Source organism: Falco naumanni, chromosome 11 (assembly GCF_017639655.2).
Source record: "Falco naumanni isolate bFalNau1 chromosome 11, bFalNau1.pat, whole genome shotgun sequence".
NCBI lineage: Eukaryota > Metazoa > Chordata > Aves > Falconiformes > Falconidae > Falco > Falco naumanni.
The window spans coordinates 33731918-33759804 of record NC_054064.1 but is presented as its reverse complement, the minus strand read 5'-3'; the positions used below and the strand labels follow the sequence as shown (position 1 = coordinate 33759804).

The 27887-nt window shown below is 50.1% G+C and overlaps 1 protein-coding gene across 7 annotated transcripts; it reads left to right on the top strand.

Annotated features, from left to right (window-relative positions):
* The first annotated feature begins 1798 nt into the window (after positions 1-1798).
* GNG12 (G protein subunit gamma 12) lies at positions 1799-27600 on the top strand. Of its 7 annotated transcripts, XM_040610856.1 has the most exons (7): positions 1806-1873; positions 5337-5463; positions 10033-10090; positions 10720-10817; positions 14951-15026; positions 25216-25332; positions 26369-27600. In XM_040610856.1, the coding sequence occupies exons 4-7, from the start codon at positions 10813-10815 to the stop codon at positions 26492-26494; spliced, it is 324 nt and encodes a 107-aa protein (XP_040466790.1). In that variant the 5' UTR covers positions 1806-1873; positions 5337-5463; positions 10033-10090; positions 10720-10812; the 3' UTR covers positions 26495-27600. The 7 variants fall into 7 exon arrangements, with proteins under 7 accessions (XP_040466789.1, XP_040466794.1, XP_040466795.1 ...); XM_040610855.1 differs by lacking the exon at positions 5337-5463 and having other exon boundaries at positions 1799-1873; XM_040610857.1 differs by lacking the exons at positions 5337-5463; positions 14951-15026 and having other exon boundaries at positions 1805-1873.
* The last annotated feature ends 287 nt before the right edge of the window (positions 27601-27887 follow it).

The window sequence follows — 27887 nt, the reverse complement described above, 5'->3', positions numbered from 1 at the left end:
ACTGGATTAGTGGGTAGTTGCTGCCTTAGCCCGCTAGAGGGCATTGCTTGCTGGGGCCCGGCTGGCTGGCCGCGGAGCTTGGGGAGAGGTCGCTGTCTCTTCTTGTAAGTGGGGATGGCGTGAGGAATTCCTTCTTTTGGTAGTTTTCCTAACGGATTTGGGGGGTGGGGGTGGATTTTTTTTTGCGCCAGGGCATAACGTGTGACAGTGTCCTTCTGTGCAGCCAGCGCCCCGCTGCACGGCAGCAGGAGCAGCGCCGTGAGCAGGATGGCAATGCCAACCCCTCACCCGCCAACCCCGGCTGTGGAGGTGGGCTGGTGTCACCTGGGAGGGCCTGGCTGTGCCAAGGGGAGCAGCAACCGGGCACGTTGGTGTCAGACAACACGTGGCCATGGAAAAGAGTGAGGGGGTGTGGGGGTCCTGGTGCTTTCAGGCTGGCTGTGGGGCTGGGGTACAGCTCAGGAGCTGCGGGGGGACACTGGGCGCGAAGTTGATGTTGGCTGGTGACAAGCACAGCAGCTTCCCCATCTCTCCCCGCAGTGGGACCGGTGTTTTCTCCCACCCCAGCTGCCTCCTCTTCCTCCCAGCTCCATTCTCCCAGCCTCGATGCCCCATCCCTTGCAGGAAGGTGAGCAGGTGAGACCCAGCTGCAGATGTTGGGTGCTGGGTGAGGGGCTGCATTCCCCTCCCATATCACCCCAATCCTCCCTTTGGAGGGGAACTCGGGGGCTAAACCCCACATTACTGCCAATAGACAAGGAGATCTGGGAGGAACATCACACTCCAAATGTTCACCTGTCATCCTGGATTTTAACAGCAATGAGTTTGGTGTAAAAGCAAGACCGAGACCAAACTTAATCTGATCTAATGAGCGCTCCAGCAGGCTCCCAGGCAGCAACCTGTGTTTAAGTGTTAATCAATGCCCTCCTCTGCCTCTGAAGACAAATGTATTCCCCAGCAATTCCCAGCATCAAAGCACCCAGCCTCGCAAGCAGAGGCACGCCGGGCCAGTTCAGGCAGCAGACAAGCCTTTGCAGATGCCAGGGCTGCTCCTCCCTGGGGCTGGTGCTGCCCCTGTTCTGCAAACCCCACAGGATGCCCAGCTGGTCCCCGGGCGTGGGGGATGCTCCAGCCAGTCCAGCATCTGGGATGCTCTGCCATCACACCCTGTGTGCCAGGTCTGCTCCGGTCCCTGGGCAGCACACTGCTCCTGTGGCAATGCCTTCAGGAACAGTGTTGGTGGGGCTGAATCCGGTCTTCGTAGCAGGAGAGACTGGATTTGGTTGTGCAATCTCCTGTAGATATGGAAGGGGCACTGGGCACATTGGTCACTTACACGTCTTGGTGGGGTTTGGTGGGTGACTGGGTGGGAGAATGGGCATTGTGTCCCCCATGTTTTGCTCCTTTGGGATAATTAAATTAATTTATTTAATTAAAGAATTAAATATAAATTATATCTTTCATAAGAGTGTTTAGGCTATACCAGTCCCTGAGCCTCATCAGGGAAGATGCTACAGCTGCCGCTGGACCCGGCTGTATAAATCCCCTGATGCAATGTAGCAAGGCTTGTGCCCTCCTGATGTCACACCAGCCCCCAAAATGCTGCTACAATAAAATAAGTTGGAAAAAAAAAAAGAGAAAACCCCAAATAAATAGATCCTTTTCTAACCTGAACGCAGGTAGCCCATGGGCTGGGCTGGCTCCGCGCCACTCCCCCTTGGCCCCGCCCACCTCATCTTGGCCCCGCCCACTCACAACCGGCCCCGCTCCGCCCCTCGGGGGCGGGGCCTGGAGAGAGTGGGCGGGTCGAGCGCGGGCGGTGGGCGGGGCCAGGCCGCTCTCTCCGGTCGCCTGTGGAGACGGGTGGCGGGCGGTGAGTACCGGGCCTGAGCGGGGAAGAAGCACCGGCCGGGGGGCTGTGGCGGTGGGGAGGGGGCTCGGTGGTGGGTCTCGGTCTCCGCAGGTCGGGGCACGTTGCGGGGCCGTGGTGGGGCAGCGGGAGGCCCCAGCGGGGCCCCCTGGGTGGGCCGCGGGCGGGGCCGGGCCCGGCGGGAGGGCTGGGCCCGGGTGGGCCCCGGGTGGGTTTGGGGGTGGTTTGGGCTCTGGTGGGGTGTTTGTTTTGCACCTTCTCCAGCTCGCCTGAGGAGCAGCCCCGGCGAGAGTCTGCGCGCAGCCCGGAGCTGCTTTGATATGGTTCAACAAGTTGCGTGTGGCTCCTGAAAGGGATGAGATCTGGTCAATTATGTAAAAAAAAAAAAAAATAAATAGGCCTTTCCCTTGGAGTCAGGCTCTGTGCGGCAGCACGTGGCCTTCCCTCCGTCCAGACCTTCCCTATGGCAGTGCTGGATGCGCAGGGCTGGGAGTAGGGGACTGCAGAGGGGCAGCCCCAGCCTTTGGATAAATCATTTACGCTGTATTTGTTTTGATTTTCCCACCTGTGGGATGGTGGGCTCCCCTCGCCCCCCCTGGGGTCGCGGTGCTCCACTTGACAGAGGAAGTTTCCCATGTGTGAGGAGTTGTGGGATTAGTGTGGGAAGGAGTTTAATTAGTGGTAAGCGTCATTATTCAAGGAGGTTTCGTGCTGATATTGAGATTACACACCCTGTTGCAGTAATAAGTTTACTTCAGTAACTTAAATCGCAATACTGCCTTCCAAGCTCAAATTCTTCATTTGTGGGGGGAGCAAAAAGGGTGTTTGAAGTGTAGATGGTGGGTTTAGCCTGGTGCTGTTGGGAGGGGGCACCCACACTGGGCTAATGCCTGTCCCAGCCCATCCGTCTCCTTCCCCCCTCGCTGGCACCAGCCCCACCGCAGGTGTTTGGGGGACACTGTGGCCTCATCACTGCTGGAGGAAGGGCAGCAAGACCCGTGTTGGCGTGTGGCTTCGAGCTTGCAGGGGGGATTTGTCACAGTGAACGCGATGGGGACAGACATCAGAGTTACTGCGATGCAGGGGAGGGCTTGGGAAGCCCAGCTGAATACGTAGGAAGCTGGGCCTCATTAGTTCTGACGATCAGGAAACAGCTTGATTAGTATGGCATATCAAATTGAATTCACAGCAATTTGTCAGGTTATTAGCCGGCATTTTTATTGACTTAGGGCTAATAGCATCAGTGACAAGTTACTTGTTTGCATTTGCCTTGGTTGTAAATCAGTTTAGTAATAAAATTCTGTGAGTAAATAGCAAGTACTGGATAGCAGTTGCATTTTATGCTACTCCAGTACCACTAAATGAGATTGAGGGATTAGTATGCAGTTAATGACTTCTCAATCCTGTATTTCATCCTTGCGTTGAATGTATTGTAGTCATTCAGGATATCTTTAATCAAGCATTAAAGCAGCAAATAAATCCTGGAGTTGAACAATGGATGGAGTCCAGTGGTGCTTCGGTCGAGCTCACTTTCGTAACCACCCAGGTGACGGGACCACCTTCCTTTAAAAACTACGCTCTCCTGCTATTTGGAGATGTTTCTGAGGGCTCCCAAACAGCAGTCATCACTGTCAGAACCACTGCCAGCATCTCTGATCTCTTGCTGGCATTATACTTAAGGGCAAATATTGAGTTGGGCTGTAGGTTTCAGGTACTTCTTTTGCTTCAAAGATCCGTCTCTTTGGCTATTTAATAACGTTTTTAATGAATACTGAAGATTCTTCATTTCCTGGGCTCTGTTCCTTAAAAGACTTGGGATATTTGAGCCAGATTCAAAAGAAGTTCTCTAGAGTGAGGTCTGAGATACACAGTAACACGATGATGGCTCCGCAATCCCTTCAAGTGTTGCTGAAATGGTGAGTTTTGTTTTGGGAGATGCTAAACATGACAGCTCTGCAGGGTGGGAACGTGCTTCCTTCCTGGGCTCAGCTTCCCAAACTCTGATGCATCATCCTTTGATGAGGCTCTGTTGCAAAAGCAAATTCAAATTGCTCCAGAAATTCATGGTACAGCCCAATAAATCCTTACCCTCAGCCCTTTTACTTTGTCCCCTCTGCCAGAGCAGAGATTACCACAGGAACTGGCTTTGTGGGGATGGAGAGGAGTACTTTCCAAGCAGCTTATAGTTAGCATGGGAAACACCGCTGCGACCTTGGCCAAGCTATGTATTCCTGGGAGGATTGTATTGCTGCAAATTCATCTGCACTTGCAAAAGCTGCGGGAATGGGTAGGGCTGGCGGGTCTCATGCTTTAGCACAGAAATGCTCTTGTTGCATGGAGGTGGGAATCGGTAGTGAAACTTTCATTAGCTTTAATTGGAGCAGAAAGCAAGTTCCCCAGATCTTGGAAGTAGTTGTGGACTTGCCATTTCTTGGGAAATTGAAGTTGCAGATGTTCAATGACTCTCGGGATTTGCTCCACATTAATCACTGCTGGAGTTGTGCAGCTCTCTTCTGAATTTTGCAATATTACACAACTAGACCTCAGTTTTCTTGAACCTGAACGTTCATCTTGTATTCAACATTGTGGTCTCTTCTGAAATCGCATCTTTTCTTCTCTCGGCAGCAAATAGAGGAATGTAGAAGGGAGGGAGGAGAGACAATATTAATGACGTGAGCAAAAAGTTTTCACGCTGTTTTGTAAAATAAAAGGATTCATGAGAAGTAGGAGAAAGAGCAGAGGTAGTGACAAAAGTCCTCACAGTGGCTGAGTTACACTAGGATTCTCCGTGGCGTTTTCTGAGGTAGACAGAAGCGGGAAGGTGAGGGGAGTGGTGGGGTTACCCAGGGGAGGTGGGAGCACAGTGGGGGTACGTCTGTCTCCCAGAGGGGCACACAGCTTGGAGGGATCCAGCATTCCTATGCAGCACAACATAGCACCCGTTACTGTGGAGCAGCTCAGCCTCCTTCCAGCCGGGTGTCCATGGAGGGGAGGAGGTCCTTAAAACTGGGAGCTGGGGTACAGTGTACCCCATGTCTGTGAGCCTCTTAGTTTCTGGGGACCTCAAGCTCTGAGATGCTTGAGGATGGCACTGACTGTATATTTTTAGTTGTGTTCCTTTGAATTTTTGGTAAAGCAGTCAATGTGTTTATGTTCAGCTTCCTGTATCTGTATCAGTGTCTTGGCATGTGATGGAGTTAAGAGTGAAAACCAAACCGAAACAAAACAAAACTGTGTTGTGAGGATTATTTGTATTGAAGCAGCTAATGACTGCAGGATGCGGCCCCTGGGATGCTGTGGATCCTGAGCCTCTGCCCGAGGGGTGGTAGCCCCTGTTGGCTCATGTATTAGCTTTGGGTTGTCTCCTTCTTGTTTAAACAGTCAGCTCAACTTGAAGCAGGCACTAGGCTTACTCTTCCATTTATTTACACCATTTTTCTTCCTGTCCCTTCTCCTGTGTCTATAGAAACCTGCTGTTACTTTTTGGCACGATTTGTTTTGGAGGTATATGTGACCCGAGCCTTACTGCATCCCTCTGCTGTGCCTCTGCTCCAACACGCAGCATCTGCTCAGAGCCCTCGCTTGCTGTGCAGGTAACGATCCTCTGATGCCAGCTCTCCCGAGCGGAGCGTCTCCAGGCGGGAAAGCTGATCTGTGGGATGGGGCAGCCCAGTTCCCTGGCCTGGGCTGCGCTGGCAGCTGCACAGGCTGATGCTGGCGGTGCTCTGTTGAATCATCCCTTCCCTGTTCGTAACCTTTCCTTGTGCAGAGGCAGTTGAAGCACACAGAGGAGGTTTCGCCTGCTCTTACTCTCTAAATGATAGTTATCTTTGCGCAATTATAGTAATCTCTGTGCGAAAGCTCTCCCGGGTAGATGCTGATACTCGGAATCGCTTCTTTCCCTTGCTGGGGCAAGAACTGGGCAATTCAAAAGCTGACATTAAATGCATGTGGGAGTGGGTGGCTGTGTTATTTGTAGTGGGGATGTAGGATTAGCCATGGGGAAGAGAGGTTTTGTGGTGCTAGGAGAGAAAAAACCAACCAACCCTCCCTCGCAGGTTCTGATGATGCTGTGGGATGCAGTGCTGCCCTCGCCGCTGCGCAGCCTCCTTTGGTCGTGCTGGGGAAGCGTAAGGAAAGGTGTGCGGTGTTCTCACGAGGGACCAGTGGGTATCGCTGCAAAGGGAAAAATGGGCTGAGAACCAGGAAAAACTGTCGTGGCCATGAAAGCTAGTGCTGTGGGTCTGGTTTGTGGAGCAGGAGTCACCACGGGAAGGGTTGGGAAGTTGGACTTAGCAGTGATGGAAGGGTATAAAGGTGGCCTTGCAGAGGAGAAGGCAGAAACAGGCATTCTGATTGCTTATAAATTGTAAGTTTTAATTTAAAATTGGTTGTAATGTAGGAAGTTTGTCTCCAGAAAGGCCTTTCCTGAGCTGTCTGTCCCTAATTGGTTATGTTTAGATTTCTGTCCTCTGTTGTTAGGTCTTTGGGCTTAAATTATCTCTGCATCTGGTACAGTCTGTGGTTCTGAGGTGCTTGATGTATCTGTGTATACCTTTGCAGTTAAGAAAAGAAAAAAAGGTTCTTTGCCATGTCATTAATCATCTCGATGAATAGCCAAAGTATTTCCAGAAGAAAATTTCCTTTCTGTTTTTAAAAGTAAAATCAAGCAAATACCATAGGTAATTACATTATTTCTTGTCACAGTGAAGTGCAAGAAATTCTGTCCCAGGGTGGTTCGTTGTAGTTTGCATTAGAAAAAGAAAGTTCTCATGAAGAATCCTGTGCTGTAGTGTGGTGCAGCTTCTCGTGTGTTTTCAAAATCTTTCACTGATGATTTTCCTCTCCCTTGTTGATTCCGCTCTTCGGTTGTCCTTACTAAACACCACCAGCACAGCTGGCAAGAAGTTATCCTCCCTGGAAAGCTACGCTGTTGTAGGAAATACTAGAGGTGAACATAAACCAGCATGAAATATGAATTTGCAGTTGTGTAGCAGTTCTACAGAAGCCCGAGAGGCTTTTGTTTCTGAACCAAAATAATTCCGAAAGCATCGCCAGCTTCATTCGCCAGGAAAAGGGTCTGTGCGGAGGAGGAGGAGGAAGTTAAGCAAGTGCAACAAGAAGTCTCAGAAATGAGATTAAGTGGAAAGAGCTAGTTCTTTTTCTTAATGAAAAGCCATAATCTTTCAGCCAAACTTTTGTTTTCCTGCATCATCTTCCTCTTTGCTATAGGGTATGGTATAAAAGATGTTACATTCTCCTGTTGCTTTTCACAGCTGTCCGGGGTGTGTGTTAAACTATCAGAGTTGCTGCCCTAAAAATGTAAAAGTTGGTGCTGTTGTAAGTAAAATGCTCAAAACTCTGTTTTGTCAGTCATTGCTTTGGGTAAGTTTGAGCAGATCCCAAAATACCTTTTCAGCTGTGTTTTCAGTTGAGCCAAAAAAAAATAAAATATTCAAGCTTTTTGGTGTAAGCTTGGAGCTGGGATAAGCAGAAAGTACCACTGGCAGTTTTGGGAGGTGGAGCGTCTTCTTCCCAGCTGAATCTGGTTTATGTTACTGTCAAACTTGCAAGGGATTTGTCCTGCAAAGCAGGGATGCTCCAGCTGGAGCTGGCTGCTGGGGCCTGCAGCACAGGAGGATCCGGGCTCACGCTGCTGTCCTTGGCCAGAGGGTCTGGGACGCGTCTGGCAGCGGCATTTCCTCGCTTCTCTCTCCCACGTGTCCTTCCCTGATTTATTCCTTCCCAAGGATGGCCTGACCTCTGAATGCTTACGCTCTGACTATGCAGCATGTCTTACAGGAAGGTTTTGGAGGGGGTGCATTACACTGGCCTCAAACTATGCTAGTAATGTTGAGTTTGTGGGGGTTTATGACTAATTTGATAGGAGCTTTGATTAGGCAGGAATATTGAGGCTTTATGGCTCTAGGGAGGACAGTGGCCCCAATGAGCCATATTTATTTTTTAGGTGCATTAAAGATTCTTTTGACTACGTATTTTGATCTCCATCAGGAAGCAGAAGTCAGTAGATAAAAAATTTTCTTACTTTCCCTTAACAATTTTCAGGGTGTGTGACTGGAGTGAGAACTTGCGCAGATAAGTAAAGCAGAAGCTATTCTGTTAAAACTTGTATTTTATGCAGCCGTCACATGTATGTAAAGGAGGGTTATGTGTTGCACTTATTTTTTGTTTCCTTGCTGTGTCAAAAGCACAAGCTTGGCACTGGAACAACAAGGACTGGCTGCGACGAGGCAGTCTCTTTTTGAAGGCAATTTATTTTCCTACTCCACGGAATGACTTTTAACAGCAGCTATTAAAATGTTGACGCCGTTTCCAACACGGGAAGTGCCATGTGATTTATAAAGGGGACGCTGTCTGTGCTGCCAGTACCTCTCTGCCTTGCTAAGGACCGTCCCTTGGGAACTTTCAGTGCTTTTTCTTCCCCTGATTTTTCTGGGAATGAGGGAACTGAATTGCTGTGGCTTCTCTGCCCCCGTTGTTGCTGCCTGGTGAAGGCTGGGGGCTGCGTGCTAGCCCAGCCCCTCTGCCAAAGCCAGTCGTGGTCAGTCTGTGCCACGGTGTGCCTGCCCAAACGGCCACCCGCCCCTGCCCTCTCCCTGCTGGTGGTCGTTGCCATTGCTTTGCCCCTGTGCATCGCTCTGGGTTTAGCATGCCGGGAATTGGCTCTACATTTCGTGCATACTGGGGCTGGTAAATCTCGTAGCTAATTGCGTTATTCGGCCGGTTACTGAGCAGCGCCAGGGCTCTGTGCCAGATCTCTGTTGGCAAATGGCGGTTGTTTTTCTTCCAAAAAGTGTCAGTGGCAGTCCTGGATTCTGCTGTGTCCTTAGTTAATGAGTTATCTGTGCCTCAGCTGCTTTTCCAGTTTAGTAAGTGCCTGGTGCATATAATCCGTGTTTTGCACTGTACTTGACAGTGGGTGTCTCTACAGGAATACAAAAGTATATAAACGTGCGTTAGCGTAGCAATTGCCAGTCAATGTTAGATGGTTATTTGCTGGTTTTAGAACTTGACATATATATTTGTACACGTGTGTGTGTGGCACTGAACATGCATGCCCTTAAGACTTCACGCAGCAGCAAAGCAATGCGAATAAAGACATCTTTACTTGTAAATGAAACCCCCCCTCTAGCTATCACAGAAGGCATGTCACTTTTTTTTTTTATCACCTTCTCTTTTACCCATAGCATCAAGGCACCCAACTTGGTTTGTGTTTGTATTGTAGATAGATGTTTTCAAACAAATAAACCCTTGTGATCTTTGAGGTGTTCTCCAGTTGCTGGTTTCTGTTCTTGGTGATGCAGGGTTACGTATCAGGTGCCCAGTTCTACTGTCATTCATGACCAACACTCTTCAAAAATTGTTGCCCTCATTGAATTGTCATTGTCATATAATTTCCGTTTAAAATCAGTGGTTTATACAATGAAAATCGAAGAAAGGTATTAGATATAGTGTGCACTGGGTTTGTCAGTCTTGCAACAGTGAACCGTATCTGGTGCAGGAACTTGTACATTTTAGGATTGATAAGATTCCGAGGGTTTTTTTATGGGTGTGTGAAGGCCTCTGTAGGAAATGTGGGCTCTTGAGTTTGTTTCTCCTGTTTAAGTCCAGCTGGCAGAACGTATCAGTGGAGGCTTCCATCTCAGAGAGGTCTACAGAGGGCAAAGTAGTGCATGTGCTCAACACCGGCTACACTGGCACTTAATATAAACGGGGTCAGGGTTTTATCCTGGGTAGTTTAACTCGTGTTAAAGCCAGTAGCTTTTCTATAACAGCTGCTTCTAAACTTCGTGTGCTGTGGCTCAGGGTGGGACCTCTGCCCAGGAGCGTGGGCTTCAGGAGGAGCCGTAGCAGCAGTGAGAAGGCAGCGCGAGAAGGCAGCGCAAGAAAGGTGTGAAAACTTAGTGACTTCATTCACATTTGGGAGGTGGCTTGGGAAATTGGCTGCCCATGGCTGTGTCCTGGGGAAGGGAAGTTGGAGAGCTGGCCGTAAGACAGGTTTGAGGTAGACTTTTCAGTGAGTCCAGTCTCAAAATACTGTGATCTTCGTGACTAGAATTAAACCACAAGCGCTAACCCCTCTTAGCTTTGACTTTCTTGCACTATGAAGCACTTACAATTTTTATTTTGCTCTGTTTCAGGACCATTACAGGGATAAAATCAAAGCAAGCTGGACAGGTCGCGAGACTGCCTGTGTAGGTGAGTTTCCCGTACATGCTTATTCCTTTCTTTCATGCAAAATATGAAGCAGCGTGACAAGTCCCAAACCACAGTGATGTAGTTTTATTCTGGAGTAGAACAAATAGAAAATACTTGGCAGCCTTATGGAGGAGAGGCCACAAGGCTGGCACCGGCTCCGTGGCAGGCATGGCAGCCGGGCAGGCTCTGTGCTTGTGGCTTGGTACAGCGCTGGCAGCTCTCTGCTCTAAGGCATTAACAACAGGGGTTGCTGACAGTCAGTCACCTCCGTTCCTAATTGCCTGACTGCACTCACGTTTAATATTAGGGAGCAGAAACGCTATTTTGCATGGGCTGCTTCTACCGTGGCAATTAGGCTTTTCCTTGTTTACTCCACCAGTTAGCAAGGGGCAAGCGTGCAAGTCCTCATAATTTCCCTGTTTGCTGTGTTAAGTGTATATTGTTTGACCATCTCAGAATGCAGACGATTCCTATATTCACCCTGTTCTTAAAATAGGTACTTTGATAAATTCGTATAGCCAAGAAGCTTGTGAAATGCTTCGCACCCTTTCGGTGGCTTTGAGCTGAGAACCATGGAGCTCCTCACAGAGCAGCTCCTGCCAGCATCCTCTGCTTTATCTCTCTTTCAGACTAAGAATTTGCTGAAGGTCACGTAACCTGAGGCCAAGCTGGATCTCGTGACTCCTAGTCTGGTGGTTTAATCACGACCGCTCCTGCTTTACATGCTGTAAGATGAACTGATTTTGGTACCACTAAAAGTCTCTTTGCAAATGTCTCATTGTAGTTTGTGTATGTCTTACCTGGTGTGAGTTAGCTGGGTAGTGCCCTGCAGGGAGAAACAGGTACCTTCTGTGGAGAAACTGCACTGCAGTTTGTTAGAGAGCACAGGTTGTCTTTTCCAATGACTTCAGGCTAATGTCTTCAGAATAATACTACTCAGAAGTTTTTCGAGGTAACCTTGATCTAGAAGTCAGTTCTCATGGCTTTCATTTGTCCTAAAGATATAAAAACTTAAGTCACAAAAAAATGCAGAGGAAAATAGAAGCGGGTTTTTCCACTACTCGTTTCCCAACAAGTAAATTGGGTTTGACAGAATCATATGTATGTAAGCTGACTTTGAAAATCAAATGTAGCTGTCGCTCAGTTTTGATCAGCAGGATGGGGCTGGCATAACTTGTGAAATGAAGGTCGTGAAGGAACGCATCCTTAATTCAATACCCAGATCACTAAATCCAACTGAATATCTTGGGATTGTCTGTTTTCTTTCATTTCACATTATTTCGGATTTTTATGCATTTTAGAAAGACTAATTAAGACACTGGCAGCATTGTTTATAATTTAGAAAAAGATCTTGACTGTAAAATCTCTAAATATTCTCAAGTGTAAATTCTCTGAAGACGCAAACATGATGAATTGGCATTCCGTGCTTTAAGGAGCTTTTATTTTTCGTGTGCGCCAACGAGATGCTCGTCTCTGGGGAAAGCAGGTGTATCGGCATGCCCAGACTTCCCATCACTAACTTAGCCCTAATTACTGCACCTCCTCCGAGAGCTGTGGGTGGAAGGGGAGTTTGTCATTGCTGTATCTTTTCTGCTGTAAAAGTAGTTTTGAAATCTGCTAATGTATACCATAATCCAAACAAGGGGCGAATGGACCGAACAGAGCTGAGGCGTGCCTGTCCCCCGCTTTCAGCTCGCTCTTATACCTCTTGAGGTGTAAAACCTTGTCCCTGCATTTGCTTCAAGCTCACATCACACGTGAGATCTGTACTTGTGCAGACTGTATAAAAGGGCAAGTGACTGCACAACATGGAAGCTTCTGTGCCCCAGGAAAACAGAAGTTGGGTCTTTTGGGGCATCTGAGTTTCCCTGCTCCCTTCAGCTGCGGTGCTGTGTAGGGCATACATCCCAAAGCATCCGCGTCCTTCCCCAAAAACACCGTGTGCAAGTACTGCAGCTTGCAGCTGCCAGATGTTTTAGCTTTTCTGTGTGCACTGTAATAGCGTGATCCTTGAATACGCAAAGTGGTTGTTTTTGTTTGGGGAGGATCTTGTTTTCTTTTAACCAAACCCAACCTTTTTCTAGCGTGTATAAAATATTTGTGCTGCGATTGTAAATCTTGCCTGATAACTATTTAAAAATCAAGTCCTTCTCGCCTGCCAGGAACCAGCTAGCTATCACTGTCACCGCTGCTACTGGCGGTTTGGTTCGCAGGAGCTGCAGAGGCAGGAGCAGAAACCTTCCCCGGCTGCCGGTCCCCCTGTGAAGGCAGCTCGCGCAGGCACCACAGCTGCTGAGAGCTATTTGGGCCTTGGCTGGGGCTGTGCAGGGGGAGGGCTGCTTGCAGCCCCCCGTGGTACCCCCAGAGCCAGCAGCGAGGTTGTGAGCAGTCACCGTTGCCATTTTCCCTGGGGAGTTTGCATCATGGGTGCTGTGTTTGGAACTGCAAGGTGCATGAGTGTCTCTGAGTCCTCCTCCTCCCTGTAAACTCTGGTGAATCGCACAACGTTGTCTCTCCTTTTGTCGCACGTGGTATAGGTGTCATAAAGAGAGATTACCAGAAAGCATCTTTAATCCCCGTTTCTTTTTACCACTGAATCCTGTTTTCTCGCTGAGGGCAGGGCTCCGATGTTTTCCTGCTAACCAGGTTTTATTTTCCGTTCTATTTAGTAGCATAGCAGCAGGAAAATATCCCTCAGCCGGGCGTCTCACTGTGGTTTCCACTGGGTGTCAGCACGGCCCCGTAGTGGGGCCGGGGCGGCAAGAGCCCTGCCAGTCGCCGCAGGCTTTCCCTTTGGCTGCACCCACCGCTGGAAAAACTAGGCTGGCTGCATAACCAGAGCAAGGTGCTGGCTGGGGTGCAGCTTTGCAATGATGGGATCACCCCGCGCAGGCGCGAGAGGTGGGTGAGCTGGGAAGGGGCTGTTTTGCCGGAGATAATGTTTCCTTCTCAGAGCAGAGCAACCGGTTGGAGCAGGAGGAGTGTTGAACGTGCCCTCCTTGTTCCAGTGCTCTCTAATTAGGGTTTCATCTAGGACAGTGGGTCCCCGTTTCTGGAAGATGAGCATGGATAACTTTTGTAGTATTTACTTTGAAGGTGTGGATGTGATAAAGAGCACTCCCAGAGAGGTGCTGCGGAGATGCGTGTGCAGGAATTGGCCTGTGCTGGGCCGTGAGTGGCAGGAGTGGCGGGTGAGGGCTGCTCACCCTGTGCTTCCTCCACAATGACCCTTCCAGTCTTTTTGCACGCTCGATATGCATCCTGGTTTCCCAAGTCCTTTATAAAATCCTTGGGCTTGCTGCCTGTCCTGCCAACGCGAGGCACGTCCTTCATGCCCCTCAACTCTATATGCTGGTTAAGAAGAAGCAGCCCTGAGGGCAATTTGGGTTTCAGGTGGGCAGAGGCGTCCCCTGGATGAGCCTTTCCTCCCACCTGCCGTCAGGGACCCTGTACCTCTCCCACCCTCCGTGTGAGTTCCCTTGCAGGGACTGGGCAGCAGCAAAAGGCTTGTGCCCGGTCCTACTGCACAGTGGAGAGAAGATGCCATTGGGGAAGGGGCCTGGGGGTCCTCAGCCGCATCCCTACACCGGGTTGCTCGACCTCAGTGCAGGAAGAGGAGAGCATAGTTTCCTGGCCAGCCATGGGAGCTGGCATCCCCTTCACCAGGCAGCTGTGGAAAGGTGCTGCTGTGTGCGGGGGCGTGCAGGATCAGGGGGCAGCACGTGTTGGCATTCGCTGGAGCTCTAAATGCTGTACAGCAAACAGCATTCCCCTCCAGGCCTGCTCCAGCGCAGAGGACAGCAGTTTGGCTTAGGGTGGTGCCAGGCGCTTTGAGATTCATCCAACAGGTTCTCCCATCAGGGACCTACACATTAAAAAATCAAGGCCATGAAATACCACAATTACAGAGACTTCTTGGCGCTTGCGTGCAACCGCGTTTCTGTGTGCTGACATACCTGGTTACGCTATGATGCACCCTTGGAATAGAGTTGTTTATTTCTGCACTCAGCTACAGCCTTTAATGCCAGCGTCAGGCCTCTTGGCTTGGACTCGGAGAGTTTTTAGGTTCTGCAAGTCGTAACAAACCTGCTCCTGAGCAGGCCCCGTAGGAAAACCAACGACCAACATTCAAGTCCCAACCAGCCGGCAGCCTTCATGCTCCCACACAAGTGCCTGGGAAAGCGGCACGTGCAGAAGCACTCGCAGTGCCTGGGGAACCCGAAGAAATCCTGCACCGAAATACCTCACACCCTGCTGCAGCGCCAGCCACACATAGCAGCGGCGTGCGTAGCCCACTGCATAGCTCCGGCATCGCCGCCCTCCTTGCAATACCCTCCAAGGGCCATTGCAGCTCCTCTTCCCCACTCTCCATGAGGTCCAACCTTGACGGCAGCTGCCAGTGCCTCCCCACCCTGCTTGCAGCCTGTCTTCCTCTTACCTTCTCACTCCTTCCAGCATCCCCAGCCTGTGCACGCTGACCTGCTTAACCAGGTGGGGGGTGAAGGGGATATTTGCCTCCTGCAGCGCCTGTTCCCCCTGGAGCAGACCGCTGCTGGGCTGCGTGGTGCAGGGCAGACGTTTGAAGGTCTGCTGGGTAAGTGCTGAGGGGGGAGAGGAGGATCTGTTCACCATCAGGAATGGGACAAAGCCTTTGCGTGGGGCAGAGGAGCTGCAAAATTCTGCCTAGCTGGGGGGTCACCCTGCTGAGAAACAGATGATGAGCTCCTTGCTGTACTGTCCCAGCGGTGCCCTGGGCAATGGCAAGGCTCAGCCTCAGGAGAGGCAAGGAGCTTTACAGAGCGAAAGCAACCATAAAATTTCCACTTCCCTGCCCAACAAATTTACTCTCTGTATTTTCAGAAGCAAAACTGCTGACTTCAGAAGTAGGAATAAGTCCTGGCTTTTTATTCCTGCTAGCTCTGGAGAGTGCAAGCACGTAAGAGGAGACAACTGGATTTGGGGTTTGATGGTGTTATTACCGAATGGTTTGCAGAGTCCCAGCTGAAGGCGGCTGGAGTGAAAGGGTGCCAGGGAGACTGGTGCTGGCAAGTAAGCTCACTGCCAAATGGTTTTGCAGGCAGCCCTGGGGAGTCGCAGGCAGAATCTTTATTATTGGCAGTGATACGCGAAACAGATGCAGCTTAAAACTCTTTCAGCGAAGACTGGGCAGGTTGCAGGACTGGGGCAGTTCCACTGTAAACTTGCAGTATTTCTTGCGGAATCACTGAAACTAAACATGAGCTCCCGTGGTACCATATTGTGGTTGGTTTTGGGGCAGAAATGCTGCCCAAATGCCACCTGGCACCACTGAGCAGCTCCTGGGGATGTGTGTGCTTCCCCCAGCAGCCACGCCGTCCTGCAGAGACGGTACCAGCTGTGCCCAGTGTTAGCGTCGATACCCAGCTCGGCACGGGCTGGATGCAGCCCAGCCTTGAACTTGTCAGGCTGCTTGTTTGTTTCTTTTATCCCTATTCCTGTGTTTTTAAGAAAAGCAAAATAGTTTCTGTGGTGATGTTTGCTTCTGTTTTTTCTAGCAGGCAGAAGTGGGCAGCAGCATCCCAACATTTCTGAGCTGGAGGAGCTCCCAGCAGCAATTCAGCCCTGGGTGTGAGAGCAGCAGTGGCTCCCTGGGGTGCTCAGCCCTCTGTCCTGTGGGCGTGCAGCCAGGGGCACTCAAGCTAAGGCTGGTGCTGCTGCAGGGCCATGTGCGGTGGGTGCTGTGCAATGCCCTGGGCAAGGAGGGATCCCCTTGGGCAGCATGCTGCGGGGGGATAAGGGAGCACCAGGACAGCCACTGGTCCCTCTTGGGTTTGGAATTGCTCATGTTCTCCTTTGCCCGGTGTTCCCTTGCCAAATTTGAAGCCCTGTTGCGCCACCACCTCCCTGCAGCTCCTGCACCCCGGGCAGAGCACAGAGGGCATTTCTACCTCACTGCCTCGGCACAGGGCCCCTATCACCCACAGCACAGCTTCTCTGGCTCGGGAAGAGGAGATGCCTTAGAAACTTGCATTTGCAGATTAGCTGTAACTTTAGATTTACACTGACCCCCAGCTGTGCGCTGTTGCCCTGGCAAACCAGAGGCTGTTGGCGTGTTAAAGCCCTGTATGTTTTGTATGCTTCTAGTTGCCATAGTTGTTAGTGTCATTGTCCTGTGTTTTCTTCAATCCATTCTGTTGATCTTTTGAGGTATTTGACTTAAAAGCTAGTTTACTTCAAAAGAAACAGTAACAGGACACTCTTCTGAACCTTTGTTCCACTGCTAGCTGGGGTTTTGAGCTGCCGTATAAGCTGACTTTACATAACTGGAGCAAACGGGGAACTTCACGGCAGAGCTGCTGGGTGATTCCTGGGTGTACTTTAGCCGTGGTGATTTAATTACATTTCACTCAGCAGGTGGCTTGTAAGTCCTGGATCTAAAAGAGTAAAAAAGATAGATTGGTGTTTAATTATCCCAGTTGGAGCTCAAGTTTAATGCCTAGCTGCGTACCTACCGCGGCTGTTCCAAGCGCCTGCTGTATTTTAACCTCATTACGTAAACCCTGCAGAAAGAAATAGGGCAAGGCCTTGAAAAATAGGGTTTTTCTAGGGAAGAGGGGCAGCTCCACCTGTTGCAGGTGTTTCTGTTGTTATTTATAAGAAAGAAAGAAAAAAATCCTGCATAAAGTGCGCTGGAAGTTTCATGTGTGTTTCCCCAGCAAAGTGCGGCTGGTGAGCATCCTCCTCTTCTGAACAAATGTAAGTCCTTGGTTTTCCATGGAAAAAGGTATTTTCCCCAAAGGATGAGCTAAGCCTTCCCACTGGCATATTTGATCCATTGGTTTGTTGACTCTGCTGTTAATTACAGAGCCCTCACCCAGCGTGTGCCTCTGCAAGTCTGCCGGACCTGGAGAGGGCAGGCAGTCTTGCTCCCTCCCGTTGTTATTAGCACCTTTCCCGTAATCATTCATTTTGCTTCTGACAGCTTTCAAACTGAGCACAGGTGGGAATGAACAGGGAAAAAGGTGACCATGAGCGTGTTTGTGGGCTGGACATCTGTCCCCTCTGCAGCAAGCCAAGGGGTTCTGGCAGGGTTAATGACTACTGCAATGGAAACTTCTCCCAGTTGTCTGTCTCACTGTTGTTGTCTGCTGCAGCCTTCTTGTATTAAGAAGGAAAAATCAAAGCTGCGTGATGTGCTTGGCACTGAAAATCAAGATAGATCGTCCTGGCTCACAGAAGAAACACAGTGCTGCAGCCATTGCCTTGCAGCTGGGGGGTCCAAAATGCAGGCATGTAGGGGGACGTAGCTGGAGAAGGTAGACAAACCTGTGAGCCCCTCGATCACCAGCATGGAACACAGGCACAAAAGCTTGCTTGTGTTATTATACCAGCTGGCACAGCTGGAAAAATATCATAGAATCATCTATGTAGCTGTTGATGTTTTCAGAGCACTTTCTGCAGACAGGCTTTGCCTTGGGCACAGTGACCAGAGAAGGCTGTTGGTGGGACTGATTATTTTGTCTCTTTTTAGGTTGTGAGTCAGGCAAGTGAGAGTTGCAGCCGTGCCCGCAGCTGCTCTGGGGCTAGGGAATCTCTGTCACCATCAACCTCAGGTCTGGCAAGCCCTCGTTCAGCTTTATCCCTTGGCGAGGCACCGAGATTGTCACTCACTGCGTGTGCCTGCAGCAGCGGGCAGGGGACCCTCAGCTTGCCTCCTGCCTAGAACAGTGTGAAATCACACCAGCTGTGTTTTGTCTTAGGTGGTGGATGGAAAAACTTGTTGGAACTTGGGGTTTGGTCCGTTTAATAGAGAATGAATAGTTGTGACTGAGTATGGAGAGATCCTGATGGGGAAAGTGGTGGGACGAGTTGGGCTCTCAGGGTATCTCTGCTTTTGGCTCAGGGCTGCCAGCTGGGCATGAAGGCTTGTTTCCTAGAAACCGGAATGGTGCCCTTCCCATCAAAGTGGTCTTTTCTTTAGAGAGTGACTTAATTCTCCTGGGAGACGTCCTTGTCCCAGAAAAGCCTGCCCTGGGCTCCGAGGGCATGAAACCCCAGGTTCTGCAGGACTGCGTATGCTGCTGATACAAATCCGCGGAGTTTTCTGCAGTTTGCTGTTGTCTGAAATCAAGTGTACCCCATGAGAAATCCTGCATCTCGAGATGGCTGCAGCAGTTTAGTTATTAGGGTAGGTTGCCAGGAACTCGGAGGGAAAACAGTATTATTGGGTGATGACCTAGTTGTTTGTAAATCTCTCTGTAGAAGAGATTTAGTAATCTTAGAGGACTATTAAAGTAATGCTGCCTATGTTTGTTTGAAGATGAGGAAACACAGCAATTTAATTTTCAAATGTTATGGTTTGGATGGTTGTTTTTTTAAAACATCTAATTTATTAACAAAGCTAACCAGCTGGGAAAATAAGCACTGAAACTTTCCTAATGAGGTCATTCGTGTAGGATGGGAAGGGACTCCAGAGAATCTCAAACCTCTCCAGTGGTAAAAGGGGTTTTGGGGTTGTGGCTTGCGGGTGGGGAAGAGAAGGCTGAGTAAAGTCAGCCTAGGCTTGCCCCAGTGAAATGAGAGCAGAACAGTTTGTCTTTTAATTTTGCAGTACCTGTTTTTAACCTTAGGTCTTTTTATAAAAAGAAAATACTAAAACTGGAGAACTCCATGAATCCACGAACCTATCTTACTGCATGCATTACTTGATAAAAATAAATTGCTTTGGGTTGTTTGGGCGTTTTTTTTCACCCTGTAGTTTTTCAGTATACTAAGTGAAAACTGCAGTCTGGAATGAGAGTTTGGGCTCGGTTTGCAGTGGATCCATGCTTTCATGTCCGTGTGAAACAGCTCCTTGTTACCCCAGAAATTATTATTTTAAAGCACTTGCAGTCGGTTTGCAATGTACCAGCAGAGTTCATTATCACATTCAGCAGCTGCATTTATCAGCTCTAACAGCACGTGTTGGAAGCTCTTGGTTGAAGTCTCATTTTTCATGAACACGTGAGCCTGTTGGGTATGAGGAAGCTTTTGCAGCTGTGGCCATCTTCTGTGGGTCCTTCTGGGCAATACCCACATGGCAGCAAAGCTGTTGGGTTCGCTGTGCCAGCGCACAGGTCAGTTGGCCACCTCGGCCCCAGGTGCCCGCCGGTGCTGGTGAGGAGGCAGGGGGAGTGGGGTGAACGCAGGGCTCTGGCGCTGTGGGTCTATTCTGATCAAAACCCTCAAAAGGTCGGGTCTTCTGATTTCTCACTGTATTCTTTGCCAGTAGTCTCATATCTATTATCTTTTCTTAAGAGTACTACCTAAACATGAGAAATTCTGTTTAAACTCCTCTTCTATCATTTCGGTTCCACGTAGCCAAGTGCTGTTCTATATCTGCGTGTCGCCCACTTGGTGCCTGCGGACCCGCTGTCTGTCTGTAGCAAGGTCCTTTTCCTCAACTGCTGCTGGGGCAGGAGGATTTTTTATAGAAATGACAACCCCAATAGCAAGAACATCCTCCCACACGGGATCAGCACCTCTCTTGGGCCCGGGGAAGGGTCGCTGGTGTTTTCGGTGAGCCGTGCCTTGCTTCGGGCACGTAGGCATGGCGTAGCCTACTGGGGAGCACAGTCTGCCACCCCAAGACGGGTGCCAGGGTGGGAGACAGCAGCAAGTAGCCCCGAGGGCTGTGCTGGCGTGGGGAGGCACTGCCTGTGAGGATGATCCTGTTACCATTTACAAATTAGTTAACTTGGGCTCTGCAGCTGTTTGGCCTCATTGAGCACCAGGATTAGGTGATGAAACCCAGATTCAGCAAAACCCTCGGTGCGGTAGTTTCCCGTTGCAATCAGTGGCTTTCAGTGGGAAGGAGTCTCAAAGCTTGGGCCCAAAGGTATTAATGGCTTTGAGCAGAACAGGGCCCAGGCGCTATTTTTGTGTGTTGGAAGGGGGCAGCAGCAGCAGAGCAGCCATCCCTCTGCCCACTTCTGGTGGCACGCCAGCAAAGGCAGGAAGCGTTGAACAAAACCCCACAAAATCCGTGTCCTTTTAAACTTCCTTTCTGGGAACTAGAGCTTAGCAATTAGCATTTCAAGAATTAAATTCCTCAAATTATCAGCTTAAATGCCCCAAAAGTCTAGTAACAAAAGACTCCTGTTGTGTTTCTAAATGCTGTTTTAAATGAGCACACGGTGCTGTAGCATGCAGCCTGCTTGTGCTGTCCATCGGATCCGGATCCGAGGCAGCAGCTCTTCGGGCAGCCTCGGTGTGCCAAGACGTGCAGGTCTCCTGGCTCCGTTCGCTTGGCACCAGCATCACAAAATCATGGGGCAGGTTTACTGGTGGAGCTTACGCTTGTTCTGGTTCGGGTGCTGCTGTCAAGAGTCCCAGAGAGCTTGAGCTTGGTCCTTCCCACTGCCTCCAGCGAGTGGCTGTAGAGGTCGGGGTCCCCACAGGCAGGACCTGTGGCAGCGCCGGGGCAGATGACGGGTCCTCTGCAGCCATTGTGTCCCCCTCTCTGCGGCACCAAGCCCTGGACGTGGTCCTGACCCTGCCAATTCACGTCGGCTAAAAGATGGTCTGCCCCTCAGGACGTGAGGTAATTCTGATACTATAACATTCTGCTTTTGTGCCTGTGGTGAAGCAGAGAGCGCGTTGCTGCGTTGCCTGCTGTGGTCCAAGCCTCCCCGCTCGTTCAGTTGGCCGTCACTTGAAATGGAAGAGGCTGTCGTGTCTGAGTCACGGCACTGAGGGCTTACGTCAGAGGTGGTTAATGCACCACAGCCTTTGCCTTGAATTCCAGAGAGTTTTCACTTTGTGTTTTGCAAATAATATGACATGCATTCAACATACACCTCCTATCATCTCTTACGAGAAGCATGCCTCAAGTAGCTTGCTCCTTCCCAGCAATAAAGCAAAAATGTCTGAACATTAAACCTTTACAGATTTATGACTGTTTCCAGGAGAAGGTGTTTATGCTGTGTCAGCCAGCACTCCTCCTCCTCTTGGGTAATTTGCAGATTGAATGACTAAATGTGCCATCAGAATGCATTTTAATATTTGGGTGCTACAAATACTAGTAATTCAGGACGCATACACTGTGTGCTTGCTGTGGGATGTGACGGCTCCGTGGTGAGCGATAACTGGGCTGCAGTATGGTGGAACTGGGTTAGTAGCTGAGAGTTTGTGTTGTGATGTTGCTAGAGAGGGTATTTCAGACTCCCGTGCATGTTAACTCTCCTCCTTGCAGCCCAAGCATGCAAAGGCATCACACCTCCCAGGAGCAAACAACGCTCCCAGAAGTCCATACCCGCAGCCGTGCCAAGTAAGCAAGCTGAGGGCGCTGGGAGATGGCAGCCCGGGTCCGGCAAAACCAGTGCGCGCTCCCAGGAGTGGGGGTCTCACTCCTGGTGCTCCGGGCACTGCCTGGCCCTGCACGGTCACGGCTGCCTCTCAGCTGCCCTGTGCCGAGTCACGGTTTGGATTTGTCACCTCCTGCCTCGCCGCTTATGGATTAAATGAGGGATGGAGGAGGGATTGCAGGGCTGGAGAGCAAGCCGCTTTTGTGCGGGTGGTCCTGGCGCATTTCCTTCGTGGCACTGTGGAGTGGCAGGGCGGTGTGTGCCAGGTGAGGACGAGCGCCTGTGTCTGCAGTTAGGACAGTGCCATAGAGGGAGAGCTGCTTTGCAGACCAAAAATCCTGTTGGCTTCTTTTAATTTTGCGTTAATTACCTTCCATGGGTGGTAAGCAGTGAACCACGTGCAACCTGGTCTGTAAGTGACCTCCCTGGGGCACAGCAGGAACTTGGGGGAAATTTTGGGCCAATAAGGGGCTTGTGGGGACCCGGGGCGGTGGATGACTGCCACAAACCAAGGCTCGGGTTACTGGCCTGGCTGTTGCAGGGGTGAAGCAACCATGCTTTACAAGCTGTTCTGCGCACTCAGGGTGAGTCAGCTGGCAGTGTGTGCTGCCAGCTCGGCTTCCCTGGCCCCCCCATCACAGGCGTCCACTCTGCTGAAATTTCCTTTGCTTTGCTGCAGCTTTACTCCTAGTTGGTGCATACAGAAACCTTGAGTGGAAATTACGTAGAGGAGTGAAAGTGTGTACACACTTCAGACACAGCGTGTCCCTGATAAGGGCTGGTGCCTTGCCTGCTGCAGGGCACTTGCTTGGAGCTGTGATCTCTAAACTGGCACATGTTTAAAGGTTCTAAAATTACAAAAGACCTCCTGTGATTTGCCCTGAAATTGGAGCATATGCAGTCTTTAAACTAGTTCTGGGTTTCATGCTTTCTGCCACCATCCTTTTCTTCCTCCTGGATGCAGAGTTACGGGGAAAGTAGGGCAGCGAGCTAAATAGGGGCTGTTAACACGGCAGCTCCGATTCACGCAGATTGGAGAGATCCATGAGCACGTTCTTAATGTTTGTTCCAGGAAATAAGTTTTTAGTGATACCTAATGCTCAGTTGTGAATGTCCCCCCGACCCGCGCGTGAGCAGCAGCCTTACCTGCTGCTTGGCAATCACTGTGCCCAAAGCTGTTGCAAGGAAGGTCCCCCCACACCGTGCAGCTGTGGCAGCATCTCTGCGCTGCTCCTGTTGCAGCTCGCTGCTGGCGTTCGCTCTGCTCTGCAGTGCCGCGTGCCACGTGCAGCCTGACGCTGCTCTCGCTGGGCTTTGCTGGTGCTGGTGCAGGGGTAGCTGGGAGGGCAGCAGGCTGCTTCGGTTGGCGTTTACTGCTGGGATGCTCAAAGAGCAGCGAAAGTCAGCCGTGAGCTGTAAAGCGTGACATACCGGTTGGCATGCTGCTTGCAGTACTGCTCGCCGGTAGATCGCAGGGCTGCAGAGAAAGCTGAGCACACTCGGTGCTGCAGCAGCATGGGTCGGTGCATCACTCCTAGCAGAAAAGGCTGAGGATGCCAGGATGGGGGATGCTCGCTGCGGCCTGCGCACACTTCCCAGCCAGCAGAAAGCTCTGCAGGCGCTTGCACTGCTGCCCCAGGAGAGCTGGGGGTGTGTGGCAGCCTTTTGTGGCATCCCACACCTACTGTGGGGACACTTCACCATCACGGGCTGTAGTGGCCTGATGCGTACTAGGAGTGAACTTCAAACCCAGGGCTGCTCTGTGCAGAGGGAGGGAAAAAAAATTGAAAATCTGGGCCCTGCTGAGCAATCTAGAAATGACGGCATGTGCTGAAATGGGGACTCGGTACAAAATAATGCTGGTCCCAGCTAGCTGGGCAGGCACGAGCACTGGCTGGAAAAACAGCACTGCTACCCAGGCTGAGGCGTGAGAAACCTGAAGCCCACAAGGAAATGCTGTACGCAGCGCTTGGAAAGGTCACATGTAGCTACATTGCACTTGAGTCCTTGTAATGCGGTAAATTATTTAAGCCACGGAGCCAATTATTCTCATGGATCTGTGGAAAACAAACAGCAGGGTTTGTGTACGGTCCTGCTAGAGGTTGTGTGCAAGGACTGGCACAGAAAGGACAGGTTCACAGGCTGGGGCTGTTCTAAACCAGCTGCTCCTTGAACTCCTAGGTACCCAAATAATTCAGCGATAAGCTCTTTGCTGATGCAGTGCCTGTAGGGATATTCTTTTGAACACGGTGCTGCATGATCCTCAACCCTTCCCTGCTCCTTCTGTTCTGTGCATGGGTGGTTTCCTTCCAGCAACAGCAGCTGAATGGCTACAGGGGATGAGAAACAGCCAGGGATGGCAGGAGCATGTGGCAGGAAAGGTGCTGCAAGATGGGATGAGGTGGCCATCAGTGTGGCACGGGTGAAGGGACAGCTCATTGTGGTCTAATAGCCAGGACAGGCCCGAGCATGCCATGCGTGTTATGTACAGCTGAAGAAGCTGAAGTTTTCTGGGACTACCAGGAGGTTAAGACCTCGAAATCCCACGTGGCATGAATGCCAGCGGAGTGCTGACTTACAGCTTGCAACTAAGCGTACCTTCGTGGATGTGACAAAGGAACCTTGTTGGGGTCTTTGTTGCGGAGTGTCTGCAGAAAAGCTGCTCAGGGGCAGCAGTACCAGCACTAGCAAAACTGACCCTGAATTGTTTACTGGTGCTGCCTGTCCTATTGGACCTGGACTCGAGTCAGAGCTGGCGTGCGGGACGTCTTCCTTCGCTGGCTGCGGTCACACACGTCCCATCCTGGTTCACTCCTTGCCCTTTGGTGGGTTCAGGAGTATGTCTTCTTGGTCCAACCCGCGGGGGAGCACGTGGCATCCTGGCATGGGCTGGGCTCCCCTGTGTGCCAGCTGCACACGCTGCCCTCGTGCATCCTGCAGAGAGCTGCAACGAGGGTCACGCTGCAGAGGCTGTGCTCAGGTCGCTGCCGGACCGGCCGGCTGAGACCAGCGGAGAGCATCCTCCCTTCTTGCTGCGCACCATCCAAACGCTGGCCCCACGTCAGCATTGATGCTTTGCCTTCTTACCCAGAGAAGAAAAGTCCCAGTGCTGCTTGTTTGTTTTTTTCTGCCACCCCTGCTTGATGCCACATGGGAGCAGCCAGCAGCTGGGAGCGCATCTCTGAACTTTGCCTTCTTGTTTTCCTTTTCCTCTGACGTGTCGTAAAGCTGCCGCAGCCCTGACGTGCAGCTTGGCTGAAGGAGGCGGAGAGGCCGTGCGCGTCCTCCCGGCTGTGGTGGACTCAGCGAGGGGGCAGGATCCGGCCATGCGGTCCTCCTCCACCTGTGTGAGGGAGAGGAGGGGATGCTCCTCCATCCCAGCGCTCCGGCAGCTGCTCTCCTCTCTCCCGGCCCCGCCTGGGGCAGGATCCGTCCCGCCGCAGGGCAGCAGCTGGGGCAGAGACTGCCCACGTTGCATCCAGCCCCTCTGCAAATGGCAGGCGTAGGGGTGGGCGCGTGGTGCCCGCTGTAAACCCTGATCACCTGTTAACACAGGGCAGAGTGGAGCAGAAGTATGCACAGAAGCTCAGTGCATTTTTTTCTCAAGAGTGTTTTAGTTCCAGAGCGTCGGTTGCCGAGCTGCTTCTCAGCTAGCTGACTGGTCCTGTTGGGTGAAACAATAACAAAAAAAAAAAAAAAAAAAAGCACTTTTTTTCAACGTGTCACAGTTGCCTCTGTGTAAAAGCGGTTTATTGTGCTTTGCCACCTTCTGGAAAAATAACCCAGTGTCTTTCAAAACAGAACTTCACTGCTTCGCTGAAAATGTCTGGCAAAACGGCGAGCACGACCAACAACATAGCTCAGGCCCGAAGGACTGTCCAGCAGTTAAGAATAGAAGCCTCAATAGAAAGAATAAAGGTGAGAGCGCATCCTTCTTCACCCCTCCTGTTTCTTCTTGCTTTTTCCCCCCTTCTAGCTGTAGGGCAATCACAGAGTGTGCGTGTGTGCCCACAGTACAGTGTTCTCCCCATCTCAAAATGTGAAATCAACATTTCAGCCCAACGAATCTGAGTAAATCTAATTCTTGTGGCCGCTTCCCAGCAGTACCCCAGGTAGCTCGGGGCTTTATGGACTTGAGGGAGACCCAAAGCAAAATAGGAAGTGCAAATCAAATGTGTGAAACAGAAGGCAGGTATGTGTTTCCAGTTTTGTGCATATTGTGTGATTATTTTTTTTTTGTTCCATCCTTCGGCTGGCTGAATGCTGCATCTACAAGGAAGGTGAATGTGTAGGAACATTATAAATTAAAAAAAAAAAAAAAAAAAGAGGAGGAAGGTAGAGGAAACTGGATTCCTTTAAGGAAGAAAAGAAGCTGAGCTTTTTTTCCAGCTAGCAGGGGTAGGATATTGGCTACACTAGTAATATTGCTTTCTCGGGCTTTGCTGTGCTCTTTGACTTGCTGCCAGCGCCTCTGGAAGGCCGGCAAACCGAGCGCACGGATGCACCGAGCAGCGGTGCCCTTCCTCGGGAGCGGGGCGGTGCGAGGAGGGACCCTGCATGGCATTCCCACGACAGCTGGGACATTTCTGTGTACTGTCCCCAACCTCACAGCCAAGAAGTTCCTTGTTACAAACCTACTGTATTATTTTGAAACTCTTCCTCTTTATTTTTAGTTTTCTGTAGAAGCCGTGTAGGAGCCAGGCAGTATTTTTGCCTGGTGTCACACGCTAACCGCAGAGCACCGGGCTCCATCCTTTTCTGCTCCCTGCAGATAAAGCCGGAGCAAGCCCATGGCAGCCCAGGAGACACGCACAGAGAATGTGCTCATCTCCGAGCACCCCTCCCATCCCACACAGCTTTGTACAAGTCGGCAGTTCTTGGCACGTTCGAGCATGTTACCATAGGAAACACCGTTTTATGGTGGATTTTTTATTTCCCTCCTTGTCTTCTGCAGGTGTCAAAAGCATCAGCAGACCTAATGCTCTACTGTGAAGAACATGCCAAGAAAGATCCGTTGCTAATGGGCATACCTGCTTCTGAGAACCCTTTCAAGGACAAGAAGACTTGCATTTTGTTATAGGAGGGCGGCAGCTCCTCCGCAGCCCCCTGGGCAGAGCCAGCCACCGGTGGGCATGTAAGCAAATACCCTGTAAGGTACCAGCTATTAACTGTGTAAGAGCAGCCGTTCTTTTACCAAGCGTATAAATGATTTCTTAAGCTTTCTAAAGCATTTCTTCTGTTCCCTATCTTTATTAGGAAGCGAGGTTTCAAACTGAATTAACTTCTTTCTTGTCTGAGGGAATGGGGTGTTGGGCATCGAGCCTGCGAGCGCTGCACTGCCGTCCCCGTGGTGGGATGGGCAGGGTGAGCCGGGGGTCTTGTTTGCTCCAGGAGTGGGTCCCAGTTTCACTTTTCAAGTTACACAAACAAGACCAAAGTTGCCTGAGCTTTGCTGACGGAGCAGAGGTGAAGGTGTAGGAACCTGATTGAACATCACTGGTTTTACGTTTATTTTTTTAAAAAAATTATGTATGCGGGGACGGGTATGTGTGCCTGTGTTGGTAGCGTGAGTTTTTGCACAGACACATTTAAAAGTGCATTATCTAGCAAAAGCTACCTTGAAAAATGATTGTAGCAACTGCTGGTGAACTCCAAGGAGCCATGCCTGCAGCCTTACAAGCCTTAGAAAAGTAAAGATGTTGCCTTCTCTTGACAGGGGGTTTTAAGTGTAAAACCTAAAATGTCAAGAATTGGAGATCTGCAGATTTATTTTCCTGCTTTTTAAGAGGAGTTGAAAAAGCAGAATTTTCAGCTTTGATTCTGCTTCTCTGCATATTCTGCTCGAATTAAAAATTGGTGTTACTATAAAAAAAACCCAAACACAAACCTGTCAAAAGAATCAAAGGCTGCACGCTAGTCCTGCCCTGGCTGCGTGCTGAGCTGGAGGCATGGTTCTGTCACTCGAAGTCCCAGTTATATTTTATGCAGGGAGTCAGAATTTGGCTCTTTATTTTGTTTGTTTGTTTGTTTTTTGGGTTTTTTTTTGGTTTGTTTTGTAAAATGCATTTTTAAAGGGGAAAAATGCCAAATTATATTCAGATTGTGGTTATGCAGATATAACTGGGGGGGGGCTTTCCATCAAGTAAGCGATTTTTATATATACACGTAATAAAGTCTCTATGTGTGTGTGTGTGTATATATATATAAAACTTTAATAGTCTATTTATACAAACATTGCATTTTAACGGAAAACTTTGACAGGATTGAAGATAATACTGACTTCAGCTGGCTACAGATGTGTTTCTCTGTAGCCAGTGGTTGAGAGGTTGAAGTTGTCATCTGCCACAACAGTGCATTTCTGTAATGGTATTTACAGAATTTATTAACCACTTGTAATTGTTGCATATTGGTCATTTCTATATTAAATTATATACACATGATTGATACATATATTGAGAAATTATATATTTGTT

What these genes read in the sequence shown, in the direction of transcription:
- GNG12 (XM_040610855.1), top strand. An exon ending in GCTCTGGAGAGTGCAAGCAC is followed by an intron (nt 15,027 to 25,215) that starts GTAAGAGGAGAC and finishes CTTTCAAAACAG; the next exon opens with AACTTCACTGCTTCGCTGAA. An exon ending in CCTCAATAGAAAGAATAAAG is followed by an intron (nt 25,333 to 26,368) that starts GTGAGAGCGCAT and finishes TGTCTTCTGCAG; the next exon opens with GTGTCAAAAGCATCAGCAGA.